The sequence below is a fragment of the Scyliorhinus canicula genome, chromosome 13 (genome assembly GCF_902713615.1).
Source record: "Scyliorhinus canicula chromosome 13, sScyCan1.1, whole genome shotgun sequence".
NCBI classification, from domain to species: domain Eukaryota; kingdom Metazoa; phylum Chordata; class Chondrichthyes; order Carcharhiniformes; family Scyliorhinidae; genus Scyliorhinus; species Scyliorhinus canicula.
The window spans coordinates 5,795,184-5,821,700 of record NC_052158.1 but is presented as its reverse complement, the minus strand read 5'-3'; the positions used below and the strand labels follow the sequence as shown (position 1 = coordinate 5,821,700).

General features: G+C 47.4%; 1 protein-coding gene across 1 annotated transcript; it reads right to left on the bottom strand.

Annotated features, from left to right (window-relative positions):
- Positions 1–101: 101 nt before the first annotated feature.
- On the bottom strand, positions 102–26,517 carry LOC119975841 (zinc-binding protein A33-like). Its single transcript, XM_038815722.1, has 6 exons — positions 26,113–26,517; positions 18,139–18,234; positions 16,707–16,940; positions 7,222–7,244; positions 7,013–7,128; positions 102–881 (listed from the first exon to the last, which is right to left on the bottom strand). The coding sequence occupies exons 1-6, from the start codon at positions 26,293–26,295 to the stop codon at positions 292–294; spliced, it is 1,242 nt and encodes a 413-aa protein (XP_038671650.1). The 5' UTR covers positions 26,296–26,517; the 3' UTR covers positions 102–291.

Here is a 26,517-nt window from a genome sequence, read left to right as displayed (position 1 = left end):
AAAGGTTAGGAGGTGTTATTGGGTTACGGGGATAGGGTGGAAGTGAGGGCTTAACTGGGTTGGTGCAGACTCGATGGGCCGAATGGCCTCCTTCCGCACTGTATGTTCTATGTACAGGATTTAACACTCAAACTCCTGCCATTGAGTAACAGCATTGGTAATATTCAATTATTGTTGTGCTTTTGGCTAGTATTTGCCCAGACTCACTGTGTATTTATCGGTGATTATTGGTGTTATTGGGATTTAGCAAGACTGTGGAGATTTATTGTGATTATCAGTGCTATTGGGTTTTTAGAAACTCTTTTGTTTGGATAAAGGGATAAAACCCTCATTGTCCTGGATTGTTACTGTCCGGGGACAAATTTTCAGCGGATCTGTGTTTTTACCCCCATCAGTAACAGATAAACTGAAATAAGGATAGAGTTTCTCAGTGAATGTTCCAGTGAAAGTGTAGATATGGGACTTGTTATCCGAGTTATAAAAGGAAACCTTCCCTCCATCATAATCCAGATACACTTGAATCTTTCTTGGCTTCACATTCAGCTTGGAGTGTTTTAAGGATTTGGCTCTAGTCAAGGCACTTTTCTCTTCTTTCAGTCTCACTGTCCAGAATCCGTTACCTGGATTCAGGGTGAAAATCGCCTTCCTGTTGATGGATTCCTTGGCCACGCCCACAATCCACTCAGTCTTGTTTCCCACCTCCACCTCCCAGGAATGTTTCCCTGATGTGAATCCCTCTGATCCCAGGACACAGGCGTGGCGAACAAATCTCTCCGGACTATCGAGGAGCTGCTGTCGTGCCTCGCCCTCTCTCACGGTGCTCAGGTCCTCAGACAGGAGAAGCTTCGGATGGGCTGTATTAGGGTCGAAGGTCACTGGAGCTGGGAACAGATGGACACGGATAAAATGTTACTCACTCTCACTGTAACTTTCACAGCTGGTTAGTGGTTGGTGTTATGATCCGTTTAATGTCGCTACTAGAAGGGAAGATTACAGTGTGGAACCGTTGCTCAGAAGGTTATAACATTTATGTGGGCAATAGAGGCTCAAGGCTGTTTTTAACATCAAGGAAAACAATTTTTAAACATGAAAAGTTTGATCATAATACAAACTCCTTTATTCCCCCCTTCGCTTCTCAAATTATAGTTTTCAAAGGTAAACCTCCCCACTCGGAAACCAAATGGCTGATGCCACTCAACCGATTGTCCATAGATTTCTGTTCACAGTCCCCCCCCAGATGATTGTCACATGAATGTTTTCAAACTCTATTCCCAAAAAGACACGCTTTAAAATCTTCCTACAAACAATGCCTTCCATAAGGCGCTTGCAATAAAAATTCACTTCAGGTTTTCCACTTATCCATTCAAACAAAGCTTCTGCTCCACTGTTTCCATAAGGAATCCAGCTTCAGGTTTTCCAATTATCCTTTCAGGCTTGAGCGGCGCGGCAGCTCTCGTAGTCAGCACAGTTGCTCCACAGCTCCAGGGTCCCAGGTTCGATTCCCCGCTGGGTCACTGTCTGTGCGGAGTCTGCACGTTCTCCCCGTGTCTGCGTGGGTTTCCTCCGGGTGCTCCGGTTTCCTCCCATAAGTCCAAAGATGTGCAGGTTAGGTGGATTGGCCATGATAAATTGCCCTTAGTGTCTAAAAAGGTTGCGTGGTGTCACTGGTTTACGGGGATAGGGTGGTGTAGGCTTAGGTATGCTGCTCTTTCCAAGGGCCGATGCAGACTCTATGGGCTGAATGGCCTCCTTCTGCATTGTAAATTCTATGTAAATCTATGTAAATCTATATAAATTCTATGTAAATTCTATGTAAATCTATGCTTCCTTAGTCTGAAAGGCTTTTACGCAAACTTGGAGATCCAGCCACCTAATTTCACAATTATTTCAAATAATGTCTCATAAACTGTAGTGAGATCTCACAAACCTTAAATCTACTTCAGATACTGCCCGCGAGGGGGGTGATGGACAGGGTGCTTTTGGGGGTCGTGGATGGGAAGGTATCTGATATCTACAAGGTAATGCAGGAGATGGAGGAGGAGTCAGTAGAGGAGCTAAAGGCTAAGTGGGGGGAGCGGGGGGAGCAGATCGAGGACGGGACTTGGGCAGATGCCCTGGAGAGGGTTAACTCTTCTCCTCATGTGCGCAGCTTAGCCTCATCCAATTCAAAGTGCTGCACCGAGCCCACATGTCCAGGTCTAGGATGAGTAGGTTCTTTGGGGGCGAAGACAGGTGCGTCAAGTGTTCGGGGAGTCCAGCGAACCATGCCCATATGTTCTGGGCATGCCCGGCACTGGAGGAGTTCAGGAAGGGGGTGGCGAGGACGGTGTCGAGGGTGGTAGGATCCCAGGTCAAGACAGGCTGGGGCCACGCGATTTTTTGGGGTTGTGATGGAGCCGGGAGTGCAGGAGGCGAGAGAGGCCGGTGATTTGGCCTTTGCGTCCCTAGTAGCCCGGCGGAGGATCTTGCTGCAGTGGAAGGATGCGAGGCCCCCAAGCGTGGAGACCTGGATCAATGACATGGCGGGTTTTAATAAGCTGGAGAAGGTCAAATTCGCCCTGAGAGGATCAGTGCAAGGGTTCTTTAGGCGGTGGCAGCCTTTCATCGACTTTCTGGCTCAGCGATAGGGAACTAGGTCAGCAGCAGCAGCAACCCAGGGGGGAGGGGGGGAAAAAGGCGGGGGGGGGGGGCGGGTGTTGACTATGTTTATTTAATTTAATATATTTTCAAGTTCTCTTGTTGTTTACTGGGTTTGGGGATGTGGGGGGGGGGCTCGATATATGCGTTGCTACGATCTTGGGGGTGTTATGCTTATTAAGTTGTTTTATTGTTGTTTGTTACTGTTTGTTGTTACATATTTTGTAAAAAAATTTCAATAAAAATTATTTTTTTTAAAAACTACTTCAGATATCTTTCTGACCTCTCACAATCCAATTCCTTTTCACATTTCTGTGACTTTACTGAACAGTTTCCTGTCCTTGTACTTATTTCCTCTGTTCCTTTAACTCCAGACTTCTTGGAAAATCTCTTCATTTATTGTAGAATCCGCCAAAGTAGAACGCATGAACAATGCAGGTAATAAACAATAACTAGGTCTATTTGGTATACAGTAAGTCTCCACGCCCTGAAGGGTGTCCCTCCCCAACCTGGGTGCAGGTTTATTTATAAGTGAGAGTTCCCCTAGTTAAGGGGATGTCCCACTCCCATTACATGTTCTGTGGAGGTCATGGAGAATCGTATGGCCCTTACACTTTGACCTCTGTAGAGGCTAGAACACCGCTAGTTTCCTTAACTAGCGGCCCTTCAGCTCTCTGCACTGGTTTTCTTAACCATTACTCCATGGTATGGCTTTCCTTCCAGCAAAGCTGAGAGTGATGTTCCCTCTCAACCAACTGCTATTAATTCAGTTAAAACACACAATCACAAAGATCCTACTGCCCCTGGTTGCTAAGCAATGGCTTTTTATATCTCCAAGCTTGTTTACTTTCACGCCATAACTCTCTCTAAGCCCACTGAAGCACTCCTTGACTGACCAAACCCACATGCATACAAGCAACTTTGTCTTACATGAATCGAACTATGAATTTACCCTTCCTTATTTAGAAATACTAAATTAAACTCACTTAAATCTATATCTTATTCCTAATATTTAAGAATAGAAATATAACTAATCTAAAACTACCTCTTTCCTGCCATCCGCATAATCTGCAAAGAACCAGAATTAGAAATGAATTCCCGAGGGAAGAGTTAAGCAGCACACAAAGGTTATTCCAAGGGAAGGTTTTATCTGATGGTCACACCCTGTAGAGAGGCTGAGGAAGGTCGATCAGAGGTAGGTTTGGAGTGCGGGTGGGAGTGGTTGCAGCATGTGAGGGGGGGAAGGTGTTAGGGTGAGAAGGCCCAGATTAAATCCTGTTCTACTCTGTCCGAATTCCCCTTTTCCGGGAGACACAGAGCTTAAACGAGTGAAGCACAATGTGTGCGTGAAAAGGTGAGTATGCGTGCATGGGAGGCACAGTGTGCGCAAATGAGACAAGGCATATGTGAAAGAGCCACTGTGTTAGAGAGAGAGAGACACAGTGTGCAGGTATAAGAAACACACGCCATGCATGACATTGTGTGTGATAGAGAGAGAGATAGTTTGTGTGCAATTGGGAGGGACATGGATGGACTTCCCATCGAAGGCTATGTCTGCCCTACCTTGAAGTTGAGTCTGGGTTGGAGTAGGTGGGATCCCATAGGGAATCCCACCCATGTAATTGTATGCTTCCCCCTTCCCTTCCCCCCCCCCCCTTCCGCCTTGGAACCCCCCTTGTGGGGCAGCAAAGAATTCTGACCAAAGCGTTTGAGACATGAAATATTCCATGGACTATTCTCTGAGGGAAAACTGCAGATTATGTTTGTTGATTTCAGCAGGAAAATTACATGGAGCAGCAGAACCAAGAGCATTTTTCCTCGTCAACCATAAATCATGAAAATGTGGCCTGTGTGAAATTTGCATAATTTATGCACTACTCAACAACACTTCCTTTTGTCCTGTGCTACTTTTCTGAATGCGTGTGGGAGGATGATTTCAAAAGACAGCATTGTTCACAGCGATTGGAGTGTTTGTTATGTATTCAAGTATGGTGTAAAAATGTAATAGTGGGTGACTTTTCCACTCTGACACATGGATAGAGTTTTGAAGACTGGATTTCACCATTTGGGCTCCTTATCGTAAAATATATTACCGTCACAGCTAATTACTGAGGGTGTGGAAACTCAGGAATAATAGCTGAAATATTGCAACACTCAGCAGCTCTGTCTATTTCTGAGGGTTTGCTACATCACAGTGAATCAAGGAATGGATCTGAGCCAGCAAAATATCAGGGTTCGAATATGAACGCCCAAACATTTAAGTCTAAGATGAACAGAAATTCAGTATTGACAAAAGGAAATTTGTGTAGACCAACACAAGCTCAGTTCAGCTTTTTCCGGGGGGGTGTGGTATTTTCTACTGCAGGGACTAGCAATCCAGAGACCCAGGGGTCTGCTCTGGGGACGTGGGTTCAAATCCCACCGAGGCAGATGGTGAAATTTGAATTCAATAAAAAGTCTAGCATCAAAATTCTAACAATGGGGGCGGCAGGTGGCACAATGGTTCATAGAATTTACAGTGCGGAAGGAGGCCATTCGGCCCATCAAGTCTGCACCGGCTCTTGGAAAGAGCACCCTACCCAAGCCCACACCCCCACCCAATAACCCAGTAACCCCACCCAATACTAAGGGTAATTTTGGATACTAAGGGGCAATTTAGCACGGCCAATCCACCTAACCTGCACATCTTTGGAGGAAACCGGAGCGCCCGGAGGAAACCCACGCAGAAACGGGGAGAACGTGCAGACTCCGCGCAGACAGTGACCCAGCGGGGAATCAAACCTTGGACCCTGGAGCTGTGAAGCAATTGTGCTAATCACTGTGCTACCGTGCTGCCTACGGCGCTGAGGACCCGGGTTCGAATCCCGGCCCTGGGTCACTGTCCGTGTGGGGTTTGCACATTCTCTCCGTGTTTGCGTGGGTTCCGCCCCCACAAAGAACAAAGAACAAAGAAAAGTACAGCACAGGAACAGACAGGAACTTTTTGTTCCATTAATTAAGTACAAATATTATGATTTCAAGTGACAGTGGTCCAAGATTAAATGTCACCCAATCAGTGATCCTCAATCTTCTTGATCTTATGCGGTCTACTGCTACGTCTGGATAGGAATAGAGGGATATGGATGCCGGAAGTGTAGAAGGTTACAGGTTAGGTGGGCCGCATGGTTGGCGCAGGCTTAGAGGGCCAAAGGGCCTGTTCCTGTGCCGTACTGTTCTTTGTTCTTTGTACTTATCTACTGCAAACTCTTCAAAATGTGTGGGAAACAAACAACCTTCTTAGGAGAAAAGGGGACAGAGCATGTCCAGTTAGCTATCAGTTTGGCCTATACCTCGCCCTGAAAAACTGGATTGACCTTGTGTTGAAGTCGACACAGACAGGTGAGTGAACTGAAGATTAAAGTAAAGTTGTCATAGTCCCAGATGACCATAGGCTACTTTCCCCTTTTGAAGGAGAGAGCTGACTGGTGGTGATTTAACCTGAGGATCGACACACCTCAGGCCAGGGGCAAGGTTGAGAAGGCAGGGCCTTCAAGAATAACCTCAGCCAGTACGGGGATTGAACCTGTTGTCCTCGCTCTGCATCACAAACCAGCCTTCCATTCAGGGCAGAAGTAGCATCAGTTGAACTTCCAGCTGCTCCATGGATGTTTTCCTGACCCTGTCCCAAATCCTGGAGTCTTGGGGATTCCCATATAGTGAGTCGGTTCCAATACTATTTCCTGCTCGAATAGGGAGGCAGCTTAGGTAGGAGCAGACAGGAATGTCAGGGACAGGAGCGAGCTACATTTAAAACTGCAAAATGCAGCTGCTTTTACTGGAGGCTGGTTTTGTGAAAGCTCAGGGTCAGTCAGTGATTGATTACGTTCAGCAATCGAATCTGTTAAGTGTTCAATGTCCTCCATGTTTTCAATAACACTGGACACCAGGGATACGAGAGGCAGAATCAGCTAATTGTTTTCAAAGGACATGTGTTAACAATTGCAATTTAAACATCTGAAATGACACATTGATACCCCCACTGGGATTTTGGGGCCTGGGCAATTATTCAGTACACACTGACAAGTGGAAGCGGACCTGACAATGATGTATTTTAACAGAAAACCAACTGAAGTAAAATCTAATCAGTTACAGATACCATTATATATTTATTGGAAAGAGACCAGTCCATTCTACTAATGGAGCTCTTGAATTTAGCACTTGAAATACCTCAGCATACAAGGCTACGGACCATGCTGGAATAAAGGATTTGAATTGTTAAATGCTTGAGAGTCGGCACGTGCGCAATGGGCCAAAAGGCATCTTTCCATGCTGTAAAACTCTATGACTCTAATAGAGAGCGTGGTTTAATAGCTGGGGTCAGGAAGCTCACACCCACCTGTATTAATCACCGTCAGCATCTTTTTCCACACTCTGTACTGCAGTGAGCCAATGTACTTCCCCACATTTATTAAAGGGTAAACCTTCTGTGGCTCTGGGAGAGTTCGCTTCAGTCTGAAACAGGAGGTAAAGGTCAGTGTTGGATCATTCCAGGCTGGCCGAGAAATATGTTAGAAATTAAAATCAAATCAAGGGGGTCAATATTACCTTTCCTTTGTTTCCAGAATTTTCTGTGGAGCAAGAAATGAAATTAAATTAAATGAAAATCGCTTATTGTCGTAAGTAGGCTTCAAATAAAGTTCCAAAGATCAATCATTAATGTTTTTGGAGAGGACAGTTTATTACAAAAAAGTAACAGAAATGGCTCAGGGAATTCGGGCAAAATCTGGAACTCACTATCACAGGGAGTGATTAAAGTGAATTGCACATGGATATTGCACCCGGATAATTGCACGGTAGCACAGTGGTTAGCACTGTTGACTTACCGCGCCAGGGTCCCAGGTTTGATTCCCGGCTTGGGTCATTTTCCGTGCGGAGTTTGCACATTCTCCCCGCGTTTGCGTGGGTTTCGCCCCCACAACCCAAAGATGTGCAAGGTCGATGGATTGGCCAGGCTAAATTGCCCCTTAATTGGAAAAAATGAATTGGGTTCTCTAAATTTAAAAAAATAGAATAGAGAATAGAGAATAGAGAAATACAGCACAGAACAGGCCCTTCGGCCCACGATGTTGCGCCGAACTTTTGTCCTAGGTTAATCATAGAATTTTGGACAATTTTTCATGGCCAATCCACCCAACCTGCACATCTTTGGACTGTGGGAGGAAACCGGAGTACTCGGAGGAAACCCACGCAGTCACGGGGAGGATGTGCAGACTCCACACAGACAGTGACCCATGTCGAAATCGAACTTGGGACCCTGGAGCTGTGAAGCAATTGTGCTATCCACAATGCTACCGTGCTGCCCTTAAGAAGTTAACCTACACTCCCTTATTCTACCCTAATCCAAGTACCTATCCACTAGCCGCTTGAAGGTCCATAAATTTTCCGACTCAACTACTACCACAGGCAGTGTATTCCATGCCCCCACTACTCTCTGGGTAAAGAACCTACCTCTGACATCCCCTCTATATCTTCCACCATTTATCTTAAATTTATGTCCCCTTGTAATGGTGTGTTCCACCCGGGGAAAAAGTCTCTGACTGTCTACTCTATCTATTCCCCGATCATCTTATAAACCTCTATCAAGTCGCCCCTCATCCTTCTCCGTTCTAATGAGAAAAGGCCTAGCACCCTCAACCTTTCCTCGTATGACCTACTCTCCATTCCAGGCAACATCCTGGTAAATCTCCTTTGCACCTTTTCCAAAGCTTCCACATCCTTCCTAAAATGAGGTGACCAGAACTGCACACAGTACTCCAAATGTGGCCTGACCAAGGTTTTGTACAGCTGCATCATCACCTCACGGCTCTTAAATTCAATCCCTCTGCTAATGAACGCTAGCACACCATAGGCCTTCTTCACAGCTCTATCCACTTGAGTGGCAACTTTCAAAGAACTATGAACATAGACCCCAAGATCTCTCTGCTCCTCCACATTGCCAAGAACCCTACCATTAACCCTGTATTCCGCATTCAGATTTGTCCTTCCAAAATGGACAACCTCACACTTGTCAGGGTTAAACTCCATCTGCCACTTCTCAGCCCAGCTCTGCATTCTATCTAGGTCTCTTTGAAGCCGACAACTGCCCTCCTCACTATCCACAACTCCACCAATCTTCGTATCATCTGCAAATTTACTGACCCACCCTTCAACTCCCTCATCCAAGTCGTTAATGAAAATCACAAACAGCAGAGGACCCAGAACTGATCCCTGCGGTACGCCACTGATAACTGGGCTCCAGGCTGAATATTTGCCATCCACCACAACTCTCTGTCTTCTATCGGTTAGCCAGTTTGTTATCCAACTGGCCAAATTTCCCACTATCCCATGCCTCCTTACTTTCTGCATAAGCCTACCATGGGGAAACTTATCAAATGCCTTACTAAAATCCATGTACACTACATCCACTGCTTTACCTTCATCCACATGCTTGGTCACCTCCTCAAAGAATTCAATAAGACTTGTAAGGCAAGACCTACCCCTCACAAATCTGTGCTGACTATCCCTAATCAAGCAATGCCTTTCCAGATGCTCAGAAATCCTATCCCTCAGTACCCTTTCCATTACTTTGCCTACCACCGAAGTAAGACTAACTGGCCTGTAATTCCCAGGGTTATCCCTATTCCCTTTTTTGAACAGGGGCACGACATTCGCCACTCTCCAATCCTCTGGTACCATCCCTGTTGACAGCGAGGACGAAAAGATCATTGCCAACGGCTCTGCAATTTCATTTCTTGCTTCCCATAGAATCCTTGGATATATCCCGTCAGGCCCGGGGGACTTGTCTATCCTCAAGTTTTTCAAAACGCGCAACACATCTTCCTTCCTGACAAGTATCTCCTCAAGCTTATCAGTCTGCTTCACGCTGTCCTCTCCAACAATATGGCCCCTCTCGTTTGTAAATACTGAAGAAAAATACTTGTTCAAGACCTCTCCTATCTCTTCAGACTCAATACACAATCTCCCGCTACTGTCCTTAATCGGACCTACCCTCGCTCTAGTCATTCTCATATTTCTCACATATGTGTAAAAGGCCTTGGGGTTTTCCTTGATCCTACCCGCCAAACATTTTTCATGCCCTCTCTTAGCTCTCCTAATCCCTTTCTTCAGTTCCCTCCTGGCTATCTTGTATCCCTCCAGCGCCCTGTCTGAACCTTGTTTCTTCAGCCTTACATAAGTCTCCTTCTTCCTCTTAACAAGACATTCAACCTCTCTTGTCAACCATGGTTCCCTCACTCGACCATCTCTTCCCTGCCTGACAGGGACATACATATCAAAGACATGCAGTACCTGTTCCTTGAATAAGTTCCACATTTCACTTGTGTCCTTCCCTGACAGCCTATGTTCCCAACTTCTGCACTTCAATTCTTGTCTGACAGCATTGTATTTAATACTAAAGTGAAAGTCACAGAATTGTGGTCACTACCTCCAAAATGCTCCCCCACTAACAAATCTATCACCTGCCCTGGTTCATTACCAAGTACTAAATCCAATATGGCCTCCCCTCTGGTCGGACAATCTACATATTGTGTTAAAAAAGCTTCCTGGACACACTGTACAAACACTACCCCATCCAAACTATTTGATCTAAAGAGTTTCCACTCAATGTTTGGGAAGTTGAAGTCGCCCATGACTACTACCCTGTGACTTCTGCACCTTTCCAAAATCTGTTTCCCAATCTGTTCCTCCACATCTCTGCTGCTATTGGGGGGCCTATAGAAAACTCCCAACAAGGTGACTGCTCCTTTCCTATTTCTAACTTCAACCCATATTACCTCAGTAGGCACATCCCCCTCGAACTGCCTTTCTGCAGCTGTTATACTATCTCTAATTAACAATGCCACCCCCCCACCTCTTTTACCATCCTCCCTAATCTTGTTGAAACATCTATAACCAGGGACCTCCAACAACCATTTCTGCCCCTCTTCTATCCAAGTTTCTGTGATGGCCACCACATCGTAGTCCCAAGTACAGATCCATGCCTTAAGTTCAACCAAGTTATCCTGATGCTTCTTGCATTAAAGTATACACACTTCAACCCATCTCCTTGCCTGCAAGTACTCTCCTTTGTCATTGTTACCTTCCCCACTGCATCACTATGTGCTTTGGCGTCCTGACTATCGTCTACCTTAGTTGCTGGACTACAGATCCGGTTCCCATTCCCCTGCCAAATTAGTTTAAACCCTCCCGAATAAAAAATAAAAAATAATTGCTTATTGGATATTTAAAGAGAATCTATGTCGGGGAAATAGAGCCGATAGATGTGGGTCAGGAAAAATGTGAGCAGGTTTGGCTGGAGTTTCAACGCCCGGGTGGATTGGTTGGGCTGAATGGTCTGTTGCTGTGCTGTTTGTGTGATGCAAATCTACATAATATATGGAAGATGGCTGCCCTTGTCCTCTCTGCACAGTCAGTATGTTATAAATGACTCAATCCTGTGGCACGACAAAATTCACAGATCCACATCCCATGAGGTATTAGAAAATATTTAGAGCGGACAAACAGGCATCCAGCCCAATAGGTCCATGCTAGTGTTTCTGCTCCGAATGAGCCTCTTCCTACCCTCCTTGATTGAATTCCAACAATATGTCCTTCTGGTCCGTCACCCCCCCCCCCCCTCCCCCTGCCCGTCCCCATGCCCCCCCTCCCCTGCCCGTCCCCATGCCCCCCCACCCCTGCCCGTCCCCATGCCCCCCCCTCCCCTGCCCGTCCCATGCCCACCCCCCCACTTTAAGTGCTGATTTAAGTACGATCTCCCCTCCCCCATCACCATAAATACAACAATACCATGCACTTCATTTATCTGGATATTCATCCCCAGCTCTGGTCTTGCCCACAGGTCGAAATATCTGCTCTATGTCTTCCGTATTAAACTCTTTTGTAGGGTGGGATTTTCCATCGCGCCTGCCTCAGGAATCCTGGTGAGCGGGACGGACGACATGAGGGTCCAGCGAAAGGCCCTTGACTTTGGGCACATATGTACGGACTGGCAGTGAGTGGTTCCGGAACAGTCAAGAGGGTCGGACAGGGTGGCGAGTTGGGTAAAAATGTCGGGCAGAGTGGGACAAGAAGGGGCAGAGAGAGATTCGCAGAAGTTCAAGGCCATGTGTGACTGAGATGACATGGGGGGGATAAAAGGTCGCAGTTAAAACTAAAGGCATTTTGTTCCCAGAGATGCTGCAAGTAATAATAATCGCGTATTGCCACAAGTAGGCTTCAGTGAAGTTACTGTGAAAAGCCCCTAGTCGCCACATTCCGTCGCCTGTTCGGGGAGGCTGGGACGGGAATTGAACCCGCGCTGCTGGCCTTGTTCTGCATTACAAGCCAGCTGTTTAGCTCACTGTGCTAAACCAGCCCCTCCAGTCGTGTCCAGTGTCCAATAAGTTTTAAAAATCCTGGTTGGGATTTTCCAGTCCCTCCCTATTTGGGATCAGAATTTCCTGCCGGATGTCGATGATCCTTTTGCTGGTCCGCCAAATGTTTCACCCCCCCCCCCCCCCCTCCCCCATGGCGGTCCTCACCGCGGATAGGAGGGGAATATCCGAGCCTCTGCTTTGTCCACATCACTTTGCCAGCCAAACATTCAATCCCCAAATCCATTTTCATGTCCCCAGCCACGAGGAGATATCCTCACCCCTGGTACCAAGCAGGGTCCAAACCATCTGTAACCTACAGCTCGGGGACATCCTCCTGACTATAACTGATCCTTTGTATCACAACATTCCTTTTCCCGCACCTCTCCTCTCCCCCCGCCCCACAAGCACACCACAACGCTTCCACCCAATCCCCCGACTTGATCCGCCTCCTGTATCACAGTGCCATGCTCAGTATTTCTCATCTGTCCTCCAGGTTTTGGCTTCATCCAGGCAGGAAGCAAGAATCTGTACTTGTGAAAATGAAAATCGCTTATTGTCACAAGTAGGCTTCAATGAAGTTACTGTGAAAAGCCCCTAGTCGCCACATTCCGGCGCCTGTCCGGGGAGGCTGGTACAGGAATCGAACCGTGCTGCTGGCCTGCTTGGTCTGCTTTAAAAGCCAGCGATTTAGCCTGGTGAGCTAAATTGGATTGGAGTGAAATCCTCAGGGACCGCTCTCAGCTTTCATTCCTGTCTTTGTCTGACTCACGGTCACACCCGGCTTTCTCTGATCACTCGTCAAACCTGCACCACCAGCTGAACTAGTGGGTGTGGCTGCCTGGATTAAACCATTCAGGTAAAATGCAGATATGGTTATTGAGGATTGCAAGCCCTACCCCCACATAGTACAATTGGGGGACACTGCCAACTCTGTATAACCTTCATTTATTTCATTAATTCATCAAAGGATAGGATTTTCCCGGCCAGTCAGGGCAGGCATGGTCGTGGGCGGGACGGGAAATTTTGGAGAGTGGCCACAAATGGCTAGGTCAATATGTGTTGTCCATCTCCAATTGACCCTTGGGAAGGTGGTGCTGAGCTGCCGTCTTGAAGCTGCTGCAGTCCCTGAGGTGTAGGTACACCCACCGTGCTGTTAGGGAGGGAGCTCCAGAATTTGGACCCGGCGACACTGAAGGAACGGCCGATATATTTCCCAGTCAGGATGGGGAGTGACTTGGAGAGGAACCTCCAGGTGGGGGTGATCCCAGGTATCTGTAATCCACTGAGTGGTAACTTTATTAATAAATGGCATTTGACCTGTATGTTTATTTTACTTTGTTGAAAGTTGAGAAGTAAATGGAAAGTAAATCAAAGGCCTTACATTATTTTTATGGAACTGTTTAACTATTAATTAAAAGGCATTTTTTTTCTTGGACATCAATGGGATAAATTCTGTTTGAATAATAAAGTTTCCTTTAACACTCGTCAGTGGAATTGCTCCTGGAGTGAAGGTGCCTTTTACAAATTGAAAAATAGTTGGGGTCTCAATATGAATTGCGGTCTGGTTCAGGTACCATAATAGGAGGGCTAGGATTTTCCTGCCCTTCCCAGTAGTAGAGGGGCGGGAGCACTTGGAGAGCACAAGACTCTCCAAATGTTCCCATCCATCCTGTGGTGATGCGTGCCAATGGCTGGCCTGGAAAAATCCACTGGCTGGACTAGAACATTCCACTGGCTGGACTAGAACATTCCACTGGCTGGACTAGAACATTCCACTGGCTGGACTAGAACATTCCACTGGCTGGACTAGAACATTCCACTGGCTGGACTAGAACATTCCACTGGCTGGACTAGAACATTCCACTGGCTGGACTAGAACATTCCACTGGCTGGACTGGAATATTCCACTCGCTGGACTAGAACCTTCCACTGGCTGGACAAGAACATTCCACTGGCTGGACTAGAACCTTCCACTGGCTGGACTAGAATATTCCACTGGCTGGACTAGAACATTCCACTGGCTGGACTAGAACCTTCCACTGGCTGGACTAGAATATTCCACTGGCTGGACTAGAACATTCCACTGGCTGGACTAGAACCTTCCACTGGCTGGACTAGAACCCTCCACTGGCTGGACTAGAATATTCCACTGGCTGGACTAGAACATTCCACTGGCTGGACTAGAACATTCCACTGGCTGGACTAGAATATTCCACTGGCTGGACTAGAACATTCCACTGGCTGGACTAGAACCTTCCACTGGTTGGTCTAGAACCTTCCACTGGCTGGACTAGACTATTCCACTGGCTGGACTAGAACATTGTACTGGCTGGACTAGAACATTCCACTGGCTGGACTAGAACATTCCACTGGCTGGACTAGACTATTCCACTGGCTGGACTGGAACCTTCCACTGGATGGACTAGAACATTCCACTGGCTGGACTAGAACATTCCACTGGCTGGACTAGAATCTTCCACTGGCTGGACTAGAATCTTCCACTGGCTGGACTGGAACCTTCCACTGGATGGACTAGAACATTCCACTTGATGGACTAGAACATTTGTCATGTGAGAGTACCTTTATGAAATGGGTGTTTATCAGTGATGTCAGAGAGTGGGTGGAGCTGGGCTCTCTGTCAGCTTTTTACTTTCATTTTAGGCTGTTTGCTGCAGGGTATGTTTTAGTTTCATTTTCAGAGCTGGATAGCTGCAGTCACAGCCAGAAGATGTATGAGTCTCTCTCGCTCTGTAATCTAAACACTGTAAATGGATCCTTTGGTGATTTCAAACTAATAACTGCTCTCCGTAGTGACTTTAACCTGATGTGCTTCTGTTAAAAGTTTTTTATTAAAGTCTTATGGATGTTAAAAGGACAGCTTAAGGATTACTTTGTGTTGTATTCTTTGGGGTTTGTATTTGAATTGATGGTTGCTAAGATATTCACTGTTTGTTTTAAAAAGGTTAACTTGAGTTCATAGAATAAACATTGTTTCGCTTTAAAAAATACTTTTCCATTTCTGCTGTACCACCTCTGTAGAGTGGGCCGTGTGCTCCCCATACCACAATCTATTAAAAGTTGTGGGTCAGGTGAACTCCATGATACACTTTGGGGTTCTCTAAACCCTGGCCCATAACACATTCCACTGGCTGGACTAGAATATTCCACTGGCTGGACAGAGTGCATGTTGGGGGAATGTTTGCCCTGGCTGGGGAGAATAGAACTAGGGATCACAATCTCAGAGTGAGGGGTGAACCATTGGTTACTGGGAGGTCTTGTGGCGCAGCGGGTAGTGTCTCTGGCTCTAAGCCAGAAATGCCAGGTTCGAGTCCAACCCTCGGACCTGACAGCCAAGAAAGGTGCATTCAAAACGTGGCCAAACAGGTTGATTGTTAACCTGTAAATCCTTCCAAATATGCCAGTGGCTGGTGGTAAGAGCAGGAGAGACTCCTGGTCAGCCACACTTTATGTGGAGTTGCGCCCTCTCAAGCTATAACGTGAGGATTTCAGATATATTATAGTGTATATATTTGGTGCAGTAAGCGTTAAAAGTCTGGGTTACGGTGCGTATGACCGCTGCAGTTGTGTTTTTGAAAATCCTGTTTGCAAGGCAGCCAGAAGTGCAATTAAAGCATTGTAAAAATTTAGGCTCATGTATTTATGTTTACATTAAGGGGGTTCCCTGAGGAGCAGATAATTAGAAGGAAACACAGCGAGTACATTTAGCCAGGTGTTTCTCAGCACTGCGAGTCATGTTGAATAAGGGGCCTAAAGGGGGCCTCTGCTCACCGGTACCCCCTGTTGCAGTGAGAGATTGGGTCGCCGCTTCAAATGGGGCTGGATTCTCCGATCGCCAATGCGAAAATCGCATTCGGCGATTGGCCGGAGAATCCACGTTTACGTCGGAATTAGGGGCGGCGCCATTTTTGCGATGCTCCACCGCCTCAAAAATGCCATACCCGGGGAGTACGCCGCACACCGTCGGGATAGCCTTAGGATGTCACCTGAGGCTCTCCCCCGATGCTCCGTCCCCAATGGTCTGAGTCCCTGACGGGATCGCTCGCACGTGCTCGCACCGCTCGGGGATATCGCGTGGCGGCTGCGGACTCAGTTGGGGGGGACGCCACCACAGTCAAGGGAGGGGGCTGTCCCACTGACAGAGGGGGCTTCAGCGGGGGGCAGCGGGGACTGGTGGGGGGTGGTCCGGGAGGGTGGCGAGGTTGGTCACAGGGGGGCAGCCTTTGACAAAAAGTCATCGGACTCGAAACATTAGCTCTTTTCTCTCCCTACCGATGTTTCCAGACTTGCTGAGATTTTCCAGCGTTTTCCCTTTCGTTTCAGATTCATGCATCCGCAGTAAATTGCTTTTAAATAAAATATTGGGGTTTCTGTCCGGTATCCTAGCAACTGTTGGGATCTGGTCCGGGATCGTAATAGGCCCGCATGAGACTGGAAACCTCCTTCTGCCAATCAACTCTCGTTCGAGCTTGAAATGGCAGTTGACGTGTCGGAGTCAGCGGGGACGTATTCCGAACAATTCAGGAAATTCCGGCAATACTCAGCAGATCTGACAGCCTTCAGTTCTTGTTACTGGCAAGGTTTCAGGTTTTTTTTAGCGTGATCTCGGACATGGTGTCAAGGAAACGACAAAGAAAACCAAAGCAGATAAAGAGCTACCGTTAAAAACTTGAAATTGTCCTGTTCCCTCAGCTCTTGTTCAATGTCCTGAACAGTGACTGAAAGCGATGAGATTTCCTCCGTTATCTTCTCAATCCTCTCCTTCATCTCCTGACTCTTTTCCTCTTTCTCCAGTTTCAGACCTTCCAACACAATCTTCTCTTCCTCACGGAGAAACTGGTGAAGTTTCTCAAATTCGGCGTTGATCTCTTTCTCTGTATTTATGCCTTGGTCCTTGAGAAAGAAGACGGAGGTTGATAAATATAAATGGTCATTCCAAAAACATTGTACAGTTTTCTTCACAAGAATATTCATATAATCCCTGCAGTGTAGAAGGAGCCCATTTGGCCCATCAAATCGACACCGACCCTCTGAAAGAGCACCTTACCTGGGCCCAATCTTCTGCCCTGTCCCTGTAATCTTACCTAACTTTTGGACACAAAGGAGCAATTTAGCATGGCCAATCCGCCTAACCTGCACACCTTTGGGAGGAAACCGGAGCACCCGGAGGAAACCCACGCAGACACGGGGAGAACGTGCAGACTCCGCACAGTGACCCAAGGCCGGAATTAAACCCGGGTCCCTGGCATTGTGAGGCTGCAGTGCTAACCACTGAGCCACCGTGTCACCGCAAGAGTAAAACCCTCTCTTCGGGGAGACAGGGTACTGTCGCTGAACTAGTAATTAAAAGACCCAGGAAAATGCTCTAGTGACCCGGATTCAAATCCCACCAGAGCAGGTGGTGGAATTTGTGTTCAATAAAATCTGGAATTAAAAGTTTGATGACGACCATGAAACCATTGTCGATTGTGGTAAAAACCCATCTGGTTCACTAAGCTCTTTAGGGAAGGAAATCTGCCATCCTTACCTGGTCTGGCCTACATGTGACTCCAGACCCACGGCAATATGGTCGGCCCTGTGCCCTCAGCAATACCCACATCCTTTAAATTAATTTCAAAAAACTGATTGTGTTGCTGTATTGTATTGAACTCGGGTTTTACCAGAAAATGGAAGATTTGCTGAAGTGATATTTTATTTTGGTGACGAATAGAACATAGAACACAGTGCAGAAGGAGGCCATTCGGCCCATCGCGTCTGCGCCGACCTCACTTCCACCCTATCCCCCCAAACCCAATAACCCCTCCTGACGCTGTTGGAGACGAAGGACAATTTAGCATGGCCAATCCACCTCACCTGCACATCTTTGGACTGTGGGAGGAAACCGGAGCACCCGGAGGAAACCCACGCAGATACGGGGAGAACGTGCAGACTCCGCACAGACAGTGACCCAGCGGGGAATCGAACCTGGGACCCTGGAGCTGTGAAGCAAAAGTGCCAACCACTATGTTACCACGCTGCCCATAAATCCACCTAACCTTGAACTGAATATTGAACTATTCAAAGAAAGAAGAAAGAGTGACATCAAAAGTACCTGAATGTGGTTTAATATTTTCTCATATTCACTTTTGACAGTATTATATTCCTTCTTTTTGTCCTGGAAGGGCTTCAGGAAGGTTCGCATCTTCACCTGAATAAATAACATCAATTAACATGAGCATACCATAAATACCTGAAAATTAAATTCCATTTGGTTTAATCAATGGAAATTCTCACTGTCTTGAATCTAGAACATGAACAGGTTACTGTTTTCTATTCACTGGGATGTGGGCACTGCTGCCCTTCCAGAACAAATTAAAAATTCAATTCCAGAATGTGGGGCTCACTGACTAGACCAGCATGTATTGTCCATCCCTAATTGCATCTTGACAAGGTGGTGCTGAGCTGCCGTCTTGAAGCCGCTGCAGTCCCTGAGGTGTAGGTACACCCACCGTGCTGTTAGGGAGGGAGCTCCAGGATTTGGACCCGGCCACACTGAAGGAACGGCCGATATATTTCCCAGTCAGGATGGGGAGTGACTTGGAGGGGAACCTCCAGCTGGGGATGAACCCAGGTATCTGCTGCTCTTGTCCTTCTAGATGGTGGTGGCCGTGGGTTTGGAAGGTGCTGCCTGAGGAACCTTGGTGAGTTCCTGCAGTGAATCTTGTCGATGGTACACACGGCTGACACTGTCCATCGGAGGTGGAGGGAGTGAATGTTTGTGGAAGGGACGCCAATCAAGCGGGGCTGCTTTGTCCTGGATGGTGTTGAGCTTCTTCAGTGTTGGAGCTGAGCTCATCCAGACACGTGGAAAGTTTTCCATCTCACTCCTGACTTGTGCCTTGTAGATGGTGGACAGGCTTTGAGGAGTCAGGAGCTGTTACTTGCCGTAGGATTCTTAATCTCTAACCTATTCTGATAGCCAGAGTATTTATATGGCTTGTCCAGTTCAGTTTGTGGTTAACGGTAACCCCCAGGATGTTGATAGTGGGGGGGGGTTCAGTGATGGTAATGCCATTGAATGTCAAGGGGCGATGATTAAATCGTCTCTTGTAGGGGATGGTCATTGCCTGGCACTTGTGTGGCACGAATGTAACTTGCCCCTTGTCAGCCCCAAGCCTGGATATTGTCCAGGTCTTGCTGCATTTGGACATGGGCTGTTTCATTATCTGAGGAGTTGCGAATGCGACTGAACATTGTGCAGTCATCACCGAACAGCCCCACAACTGACCTTATGATGGAAGGAAGGTGAAGGAGCTGAAGGTAGTTGGGCCCAGGACACTACCCTGAGGAACTGCTGTGCCTTAAGGAACTCCTGCAGTGATGTCCTGATGCTGCAACAATTGACCTCCAACCACCACAACCATCTTCCTTTGTGTCAGGTATGACTCCAACCAGTGGAGAGTTTTCCCCGATTCCCATTGACTCCAGTTTAGCTAGGATTCCTCAATGCCATACCCGGTTGAATGCTGCCTTGAAGTCAAGGGCAGCCACTGCCTCCTCACCTCTGGCATTCAGCTCTGTTGTCCACATTTGAACAAAGGCTGTAATGAGGTCGGGAGCTGAATGACTCTGGCAGAACCCAAACTGAGTGTTTGCCCAGCCCTAATTGCCCTTGACTGAGTGGTGTGCTGGGCTATTGCAGAGTCATCACGTCGCTGTGGATCTGGGCTTACATGCAGGCATGTGAGCCAGATTTTTCCTTTTGAACAACAATAGTTTCACGACCATCATTAGACTTTTAAATCCAGATTTTAATTTCATCTGTCGTGGTGGGATTTGAACACAGGGCCCCAGAGCGTTTCACTGAATGACGAGTTCAGTGACAATCCCACTTCCCCACCACCTCCATCTCAGATGTTTAGCTGATAAAGGATTTGAGTGGGTCGGTGGAGAGCTTCATTCGTGCCACACAAGTGCCAGAGCAACTTCCTCTGGTGCGGGGAGTCCAGAACATGGGGGAATAACCTTAAAATTGGAGCTGAATCGTCGGAGTGGTCTGGTGTCAGGGAGCACTTCTTCTCGAACAGTCTAATCTAGAACTGACTTATGAAAAGACTGTTGCAGCTGGTTGGGTGATCAATGAAAATGTCATCATGGGGTTGGATAGATTTTTGACATTAAGGATCATAAAATCAAATAATTGACGAGAGTTAAGATCCAGACCAGCCAGGATTTGATTGAATGGTAGGGCAAACATTTAGCGGCCGAATTGACTCTTCCTGCCCCTATGTGGAGCTCTCCAGAATTTTATGAGGTCTCTTCTTGTTCATTTGCAGATTGCTATCTGGTGCAAAATTGGAATGAGGGATCAGCTGCTGTCCATAGGAACCATCTGATCTTCATTTGCTTTGCAAGCCAATCTGTGGTCTGAGGTATGGAGTTAACATTGAGGATATGTTGACTGGAATAACTGGTGAGAAATGAAGTATCGTTTCACTTATTCTGCTGTTGACCCTGTACTGCTTCTCTTTGGTAAGCAATCATGCAGGGGACGAAAAATAATGCCTCGCACATTGAAGACGAAGATGGGAAATGTATTTCCTCTCAGAGAGTGATGAATTTTTGGAACTCTCTCCTCCCACCCCCCTCCCCGGGGAGCAGTGGAGGCAGGGTCAATGAATATTTTTCACAGATGTAGACAGGTTCTACGCTAACAAGGGCATCAAAAGTTTCATTCGACCTGGGAGATTACAGGGATCGATAGCCTGTATGAGACCTGAGGGGGATGCATGTCAACATGACTTGCCCTGACCTGCAATAATGCTATCGCAATCCCATAGACCAGCAAAAGTTGCAAATGCTATTGTTTTCCCCAGTTTTAGATCTCTTTTGATAATAATGAAAACACTTTTACCGCTGGACTGATTTGTTTAATCATAGTTATAGAGTTTTACATCACAGAACGAGACCCTTCGGTCCATGGTGTCTCTCCCGGCCATTGGGACCTAATCTATTCTAATCCCATTTCCCAGTACTTGGCAGCCTTCTTGAAAGTGAACCCTTGGAAAGCAATGGGTCCTGACGGAGTCCCTGGTCGTGCAGTCAGATCCTGCACGGGCCAACTGGCGGGTGCGTTCACGGACATCTTCAACCTCTCCCTACTCTGTTCCGAGGTTAAAGAAACTATGATAGTCGTGCCAAAGAAGTACCAGGCAATGTGCCTCAACAGCAACTGTCCAGTTGCCTTGCCATTGATCATTATGAAGTACTTCGAGAGGTCGGTCATGAGGCACATCAACTCCACTCTCCCAGAATGCCTTGATCCACTGCAATTTGCATACCACCACAACCGGTCCACAGCAGACGCCATCTCCCTGGCCCTACACTCACCCTGGAGCATCTTGACAACAAGGACTCCTACATCAGATTCCTAGTCATTGACTACAGCCCTGCCTTAAACACCATAATGCCAGCCAAGCTCATAAAGTCCCAAAATCTAGGACTTGACTCCTCAATCTGCAATTGGATCCTTGACTTCCTGACCCATAGACAACAACCAGCAATGTTAAACAACACCCCCTCCACGATAGTACTAAATACCTGGGCCCATAAGGCTGCGTACTTAGCCCCCTACTATACTCCCTATACAAACACGGCTGTGTGGCAAAATGTGGCTCCAACTCCATGTACAAGTTTGCTGATGACACGACCGTAGTGGGCCAGATTCAAACAACGATGAGTCAGAATACAGGAGCGAGATAGAGAACCTAGTGGTGTGGTGTTTTGACAACAATCTCTCTCTGAACATCAGCAAAACTAAGGAGCTGGTCATTGACTTCAGGAAGCAAAGTACTGTACACACCCCTGTCAACATCAACGGGGCCGAGGTGGAGATGGTTGACAGCTTCAAATTCTGAGGTGTGCACAGCACCAACAGTCTGTCTCAGTCCACCCACTTGATGCTACTGTGACCAAGAAAGCACAACAGTGCCTATACTTCCCGAGGAAACTAAGGAAATTCAGGATGTCCACATTGACTCTTACTAATTTTTATAGATGCACCATAGAAAGCACCCTATCTGGCTGCATCACAGCTTGGTATGGCAACTGCTCAGCCCAAGATGAAAAGAAATTACACAGAGTCGTGAACACAGCCCAGTCCATCACATGAACCCGCTTCCCATCCATTGACTCTGTCTACACCTTCCGCTGCCTGGGGAAAGTGGGCAGCATAATCAAAGACCCCTCCCACCCGGGTTATTCTCTCTTCCAACCTCTTCCATCGGGCAGGAGGTACAAAAGTCTGAGAACACGCACGAACAGACTCAAAAACAGCTTCTTCCCCGCTGTTACCAGATTCCTGCAAGGCCGTCATGGACTGAACTGATCTCTCCAAGCATCTTCTCTGCTACATTACACTCTGTATGCTTCACCCAAATCCTGTGTCTATGTATTTACATTGTGTATTGATGTATGTTCTGTGTTTTTCATGTATGAAACGATCTGTCTGGATTGTATGCAAAACAATACTTTTCACTGTACTCATGAGAATAAATCTAAACCAAATCAAATGTAGCCTTGTATGCTCTGGCATTTTAAGTGCTGATCTAAATGCTTCTTAAATGTTCCCACCTCTCCCACCCTTTTCAGGCAGTGAGTTCCAGATTCCAACCACCCTGTGAATGTCAAAGCTTTTCCTCAAATCCCTCTCACCTGCCCTGAATTTAAATCTATGCCCCGGTTATTGACTCCTCTACTGAGGGGAAATGTTTCTTCCCATCTCCCCAAAGTCACTCATTGTTGTGTACATCTCTATCAGGCCTCTCCCCTCTCCTTCCCCCACAGCTGCCTCTGCTCCAAGGAGAACAACCCCGGCCTAACCAGGCTCTCTCCATTGCTGACATGCTCCATCCCAGGCAACATCCTGGTGAATCTCCTCTGCACCCCCTCCAGTACAATCACATCCTTCCTATAATGTGGCGACCACGACTGCACACAGTACTCCAGCTGGGGCCTAATAAGCGCCATGAAAACCTCCCTGCTCTTATACTCAGGGCAGCACATTAGCATTGTTGCTAGCACACTTGCCTCACAGCTCCAGGGTCCCAGGATCGATTCCCGGCTTGGGTTACTGTCTGTGCGGAGTCTGCACATCCTCCCCGTGTGTGCGTGGGTTTCCTCCGGGTGCTCCGGTTTCCTCCCACAGTCCAAAGATGTGCAGGTTAGGTGGATTGGCCATGATAAATTGCCCTTAGTGTCCAAAATTACCCTTAGTGTTGGGTGGGGCTACTGGGTTATGGGGATGGAGTGGAGGTGTGGACCTTGGGTATGGTGCTCTTTCCAAGAGCCGGTGCAGACTCGATGGGCCAAATGGCCTCCTTCTGCATTGTAAATTCTGTTTAAATTCTATTCTCTGCTCAGGGAATAACGTCTTCCTTCTTAACCACCTCATTGACCTGTTGTGCTGCCTTCAGAGATCTATAGACATGCACACCATGGTTGCCCTGATCCTCTGTACTCCCGAGCATCCGACTCTTCATTGTATATTCCCTTGCTTCGTCAGTCCTCCCAAAATGCATTACCTCGCACTTTTACAGGGTTAAATTCCATTTGCCACTGTTCTGCCCATCTCACCAGCCTGTCTATGCCACCCTATAAACTCAGGCTGTCTTCTCTGTTCACCACACCAACAATGTTTTGTGACATGGGAGATCTCATTAGATCTCGGTGACGCAACAAGATCGCTAAATTTCCTGAGAGGCGTCCTCGCAAGATTTACGATTCCCGGAATGTGTCGCGGGATCTAATGAGATCTGATGAGACACTGCATTTCAGAACTCACCCTCGCGGGGCAAGATCCAGATTAACGTATTTAAGCGAGCTGTTAGGTTCATTTAAACATGTTGGGTCACGATTCTCCTGAGGCTCAAGAAGAAACGCCTGGAACTGGGAGAGCTCGCCATGCCGCCATTGAGCACTGGGCCACACAAACGTGGACCAGGCATAATGGCACCTGGGAGTGTCTCCCAGGGCATCGGAGACTCCCGGGTAGTCAAGCTCTGGGCAGGGTCATACCTTGGCACCCCCGCTTGGTACTGCCAACATGGCACTGTCACCCTGGTAGGTGCACTGTCGGGGTGCCAGGCTGGCAGTGCCAAAGTGCCCTGATGCCAGAGTGCCTGCACTAGGATTGGACCTGGTGGCGGCCTGCTCTCAGGAGGGGGTGTGGGGCTTCAGGACCCCCTAAGAGGTAAGTTGGGGAAGTGGGAGGAATCTGGAGGCCATGATTTGTTATCTGACGAGACTCAAGAGATCATAAAATCATTGAATCATAGAATTTACAGTGCAGAAGGAGGCCATTCGGCCCATCGAGTCTGCACTGGACCTTGGAAAGCCCACGCCGCCGTCCTATCCCCGTAACCCAGTAACCCCACCTCACCCTTTTTTTGAACACTAAGGGCAATTGATCATGGCCAATCCACCTAACCTGAACATCTTTGGACTATGGGAGGAAACCGGAGCACCCGGAGGAAACCCACGCAGACACGGGGAGAACGTGCAGACTCCGCACAGACAGCGACCCAAGCCGGGAATCGAACCTGGGACCCTGAAGCCATGAAGCAACAGTGCTAACCACTGTGCTACCGTTTTTAAACTCCCCCCTGATCTCTTCCTGCACTGACGAGCTGAGCTGGTTTGTTCAGGAAATGAGGTAAGTATGACCTTGCTGGGGCGTTTCTCACCGGAGTCCTGCTTGATAGCGGAGTTGCTCTTGGCGTTACTGGCACTGAGGCAGACCATGCTAAACGTGCCTTCAATGAAACTCTGATTTTGCACGTTGAATCATGCCCACTACCTCCTTACGGATTCAAAATACATTTATTTTCCCACACTTCCAAATTGCTCATTCCTGCTAAAGCTGCCTGTATTAGAGCTGTTCTTTCGGAAAATGCCCGAAAAAAGGAATCTGCCTGTTTCATGATCCCGGTTATTTTACCATATTGCCAAAGGCTGTTGGAGAGGTGTTGGTGATACAACAATTCATGCTGACATTAACTGCTTCAGATCTGGATCATTCTGCACAAGCAGTTGAAGGGCTCGTCTACATTAATCAATCTAACACTTGCATGTTTTATCCCTGGCCTCCGTAAACAATAATACAACTAACAGCCCAAGTAATAGAACATAGTAATAGAATAATATAATAGAAGTAATAGAATAGGGGCAGCATGGTAGCATTGTGGATAGCACAATCGCTTCACAGCTCCAGGGTCCCAGGTTTGATTCCGGTTTGGGTCATTGTCGGTGCGGAGTCTGCACGTCCTCCCCGTGTGTGCGTGGGTTTCCTCCGGGTGCTCCGGTTTCCTCCCACAGTCCAAAGATGTGCAGGTTAGGTGGATTGGCCGTGATAAATTCTCCTTAGTGTCCAAAATTGTCCTTAGTGTTGGGTGGGGTTGCTGGGTTATGGGGATAGGGTGGAGGTGTTAACCTTGGGTAGGGTGCTCTTTCCGGGAGCCGGTGCAGACTCGATGGGCCGCATGGCCTCTTTCTGCACTGTAAATTCTATGTAACATAGAACATAGAACATTGCAGCGCAGTACAGGCCCTTCGACCCTCACCGACCTGTGAAACCCCTCTAAAGCCCATCTACATATTCCCTTATCGTCCATATGCCTATCCAATGACCATTTGAATGCGCTTATTGGCGAGTCCACTACTGTTGTAGGCAGGGCATTCCATGCCCTTACTACTCTGAGTAAAGAATGGGCTGGTTTAGCACAGTGGGCTTGTAATGCAGAACAAGGCCAGCAGCACGGGTTCAATTCCCGTACCGGCCTCCCTGAACAGGCGCCGGAATGTGGCGACGAGGGGCTTTTCACAGTAACTTCATCGAACCCTACTTGTGACGATAAGTGACTATTATTCTTATTATTATTATTACTAATGGCTCTGTAATGCTGTAAATGGAAAAACACAGTATCAAAAATGTCTTAAATATTGACAGCCGTGCCTCAACCCCAAGTTAATGAACACCATTGTGATCAGGATCGATTTTGTTAGGTTCCTCCACACAGTATCTCCTCACCTTAAACTCTTCAGCAGCTTCTTCCAGTGGCAGCAACCCGTGGTTTTGGTGGCTTTTTGAACTCTGGCAAACAACACAGATGAGCTGATTGTCCGTTTTGCAAAACAATTTCACCTTCTCCTTGTGGAGACTGCACAGCTCCTTCCTCTGATCGCTTCTCAGCATTTCCCAAAAGTTGGACATCTCGGAGGGTTGCTCAGGTCCAACCGAGTTGAAAATTGGCAGTCCCGTATTAATTGGGACACTTGTCAGTCGCTGCTGCTGGTTCCAGTGGCAATAAGTACATCTCAGAACAGGACAGGCAATTGCGATGAGCAGAAATGGATTGTTGAATAACCGGACTTGGTGAATTCATTTCCTTCAGGGAGCCTTCCATCGTGAACGGGTCTGAGCTGAACATTTTTA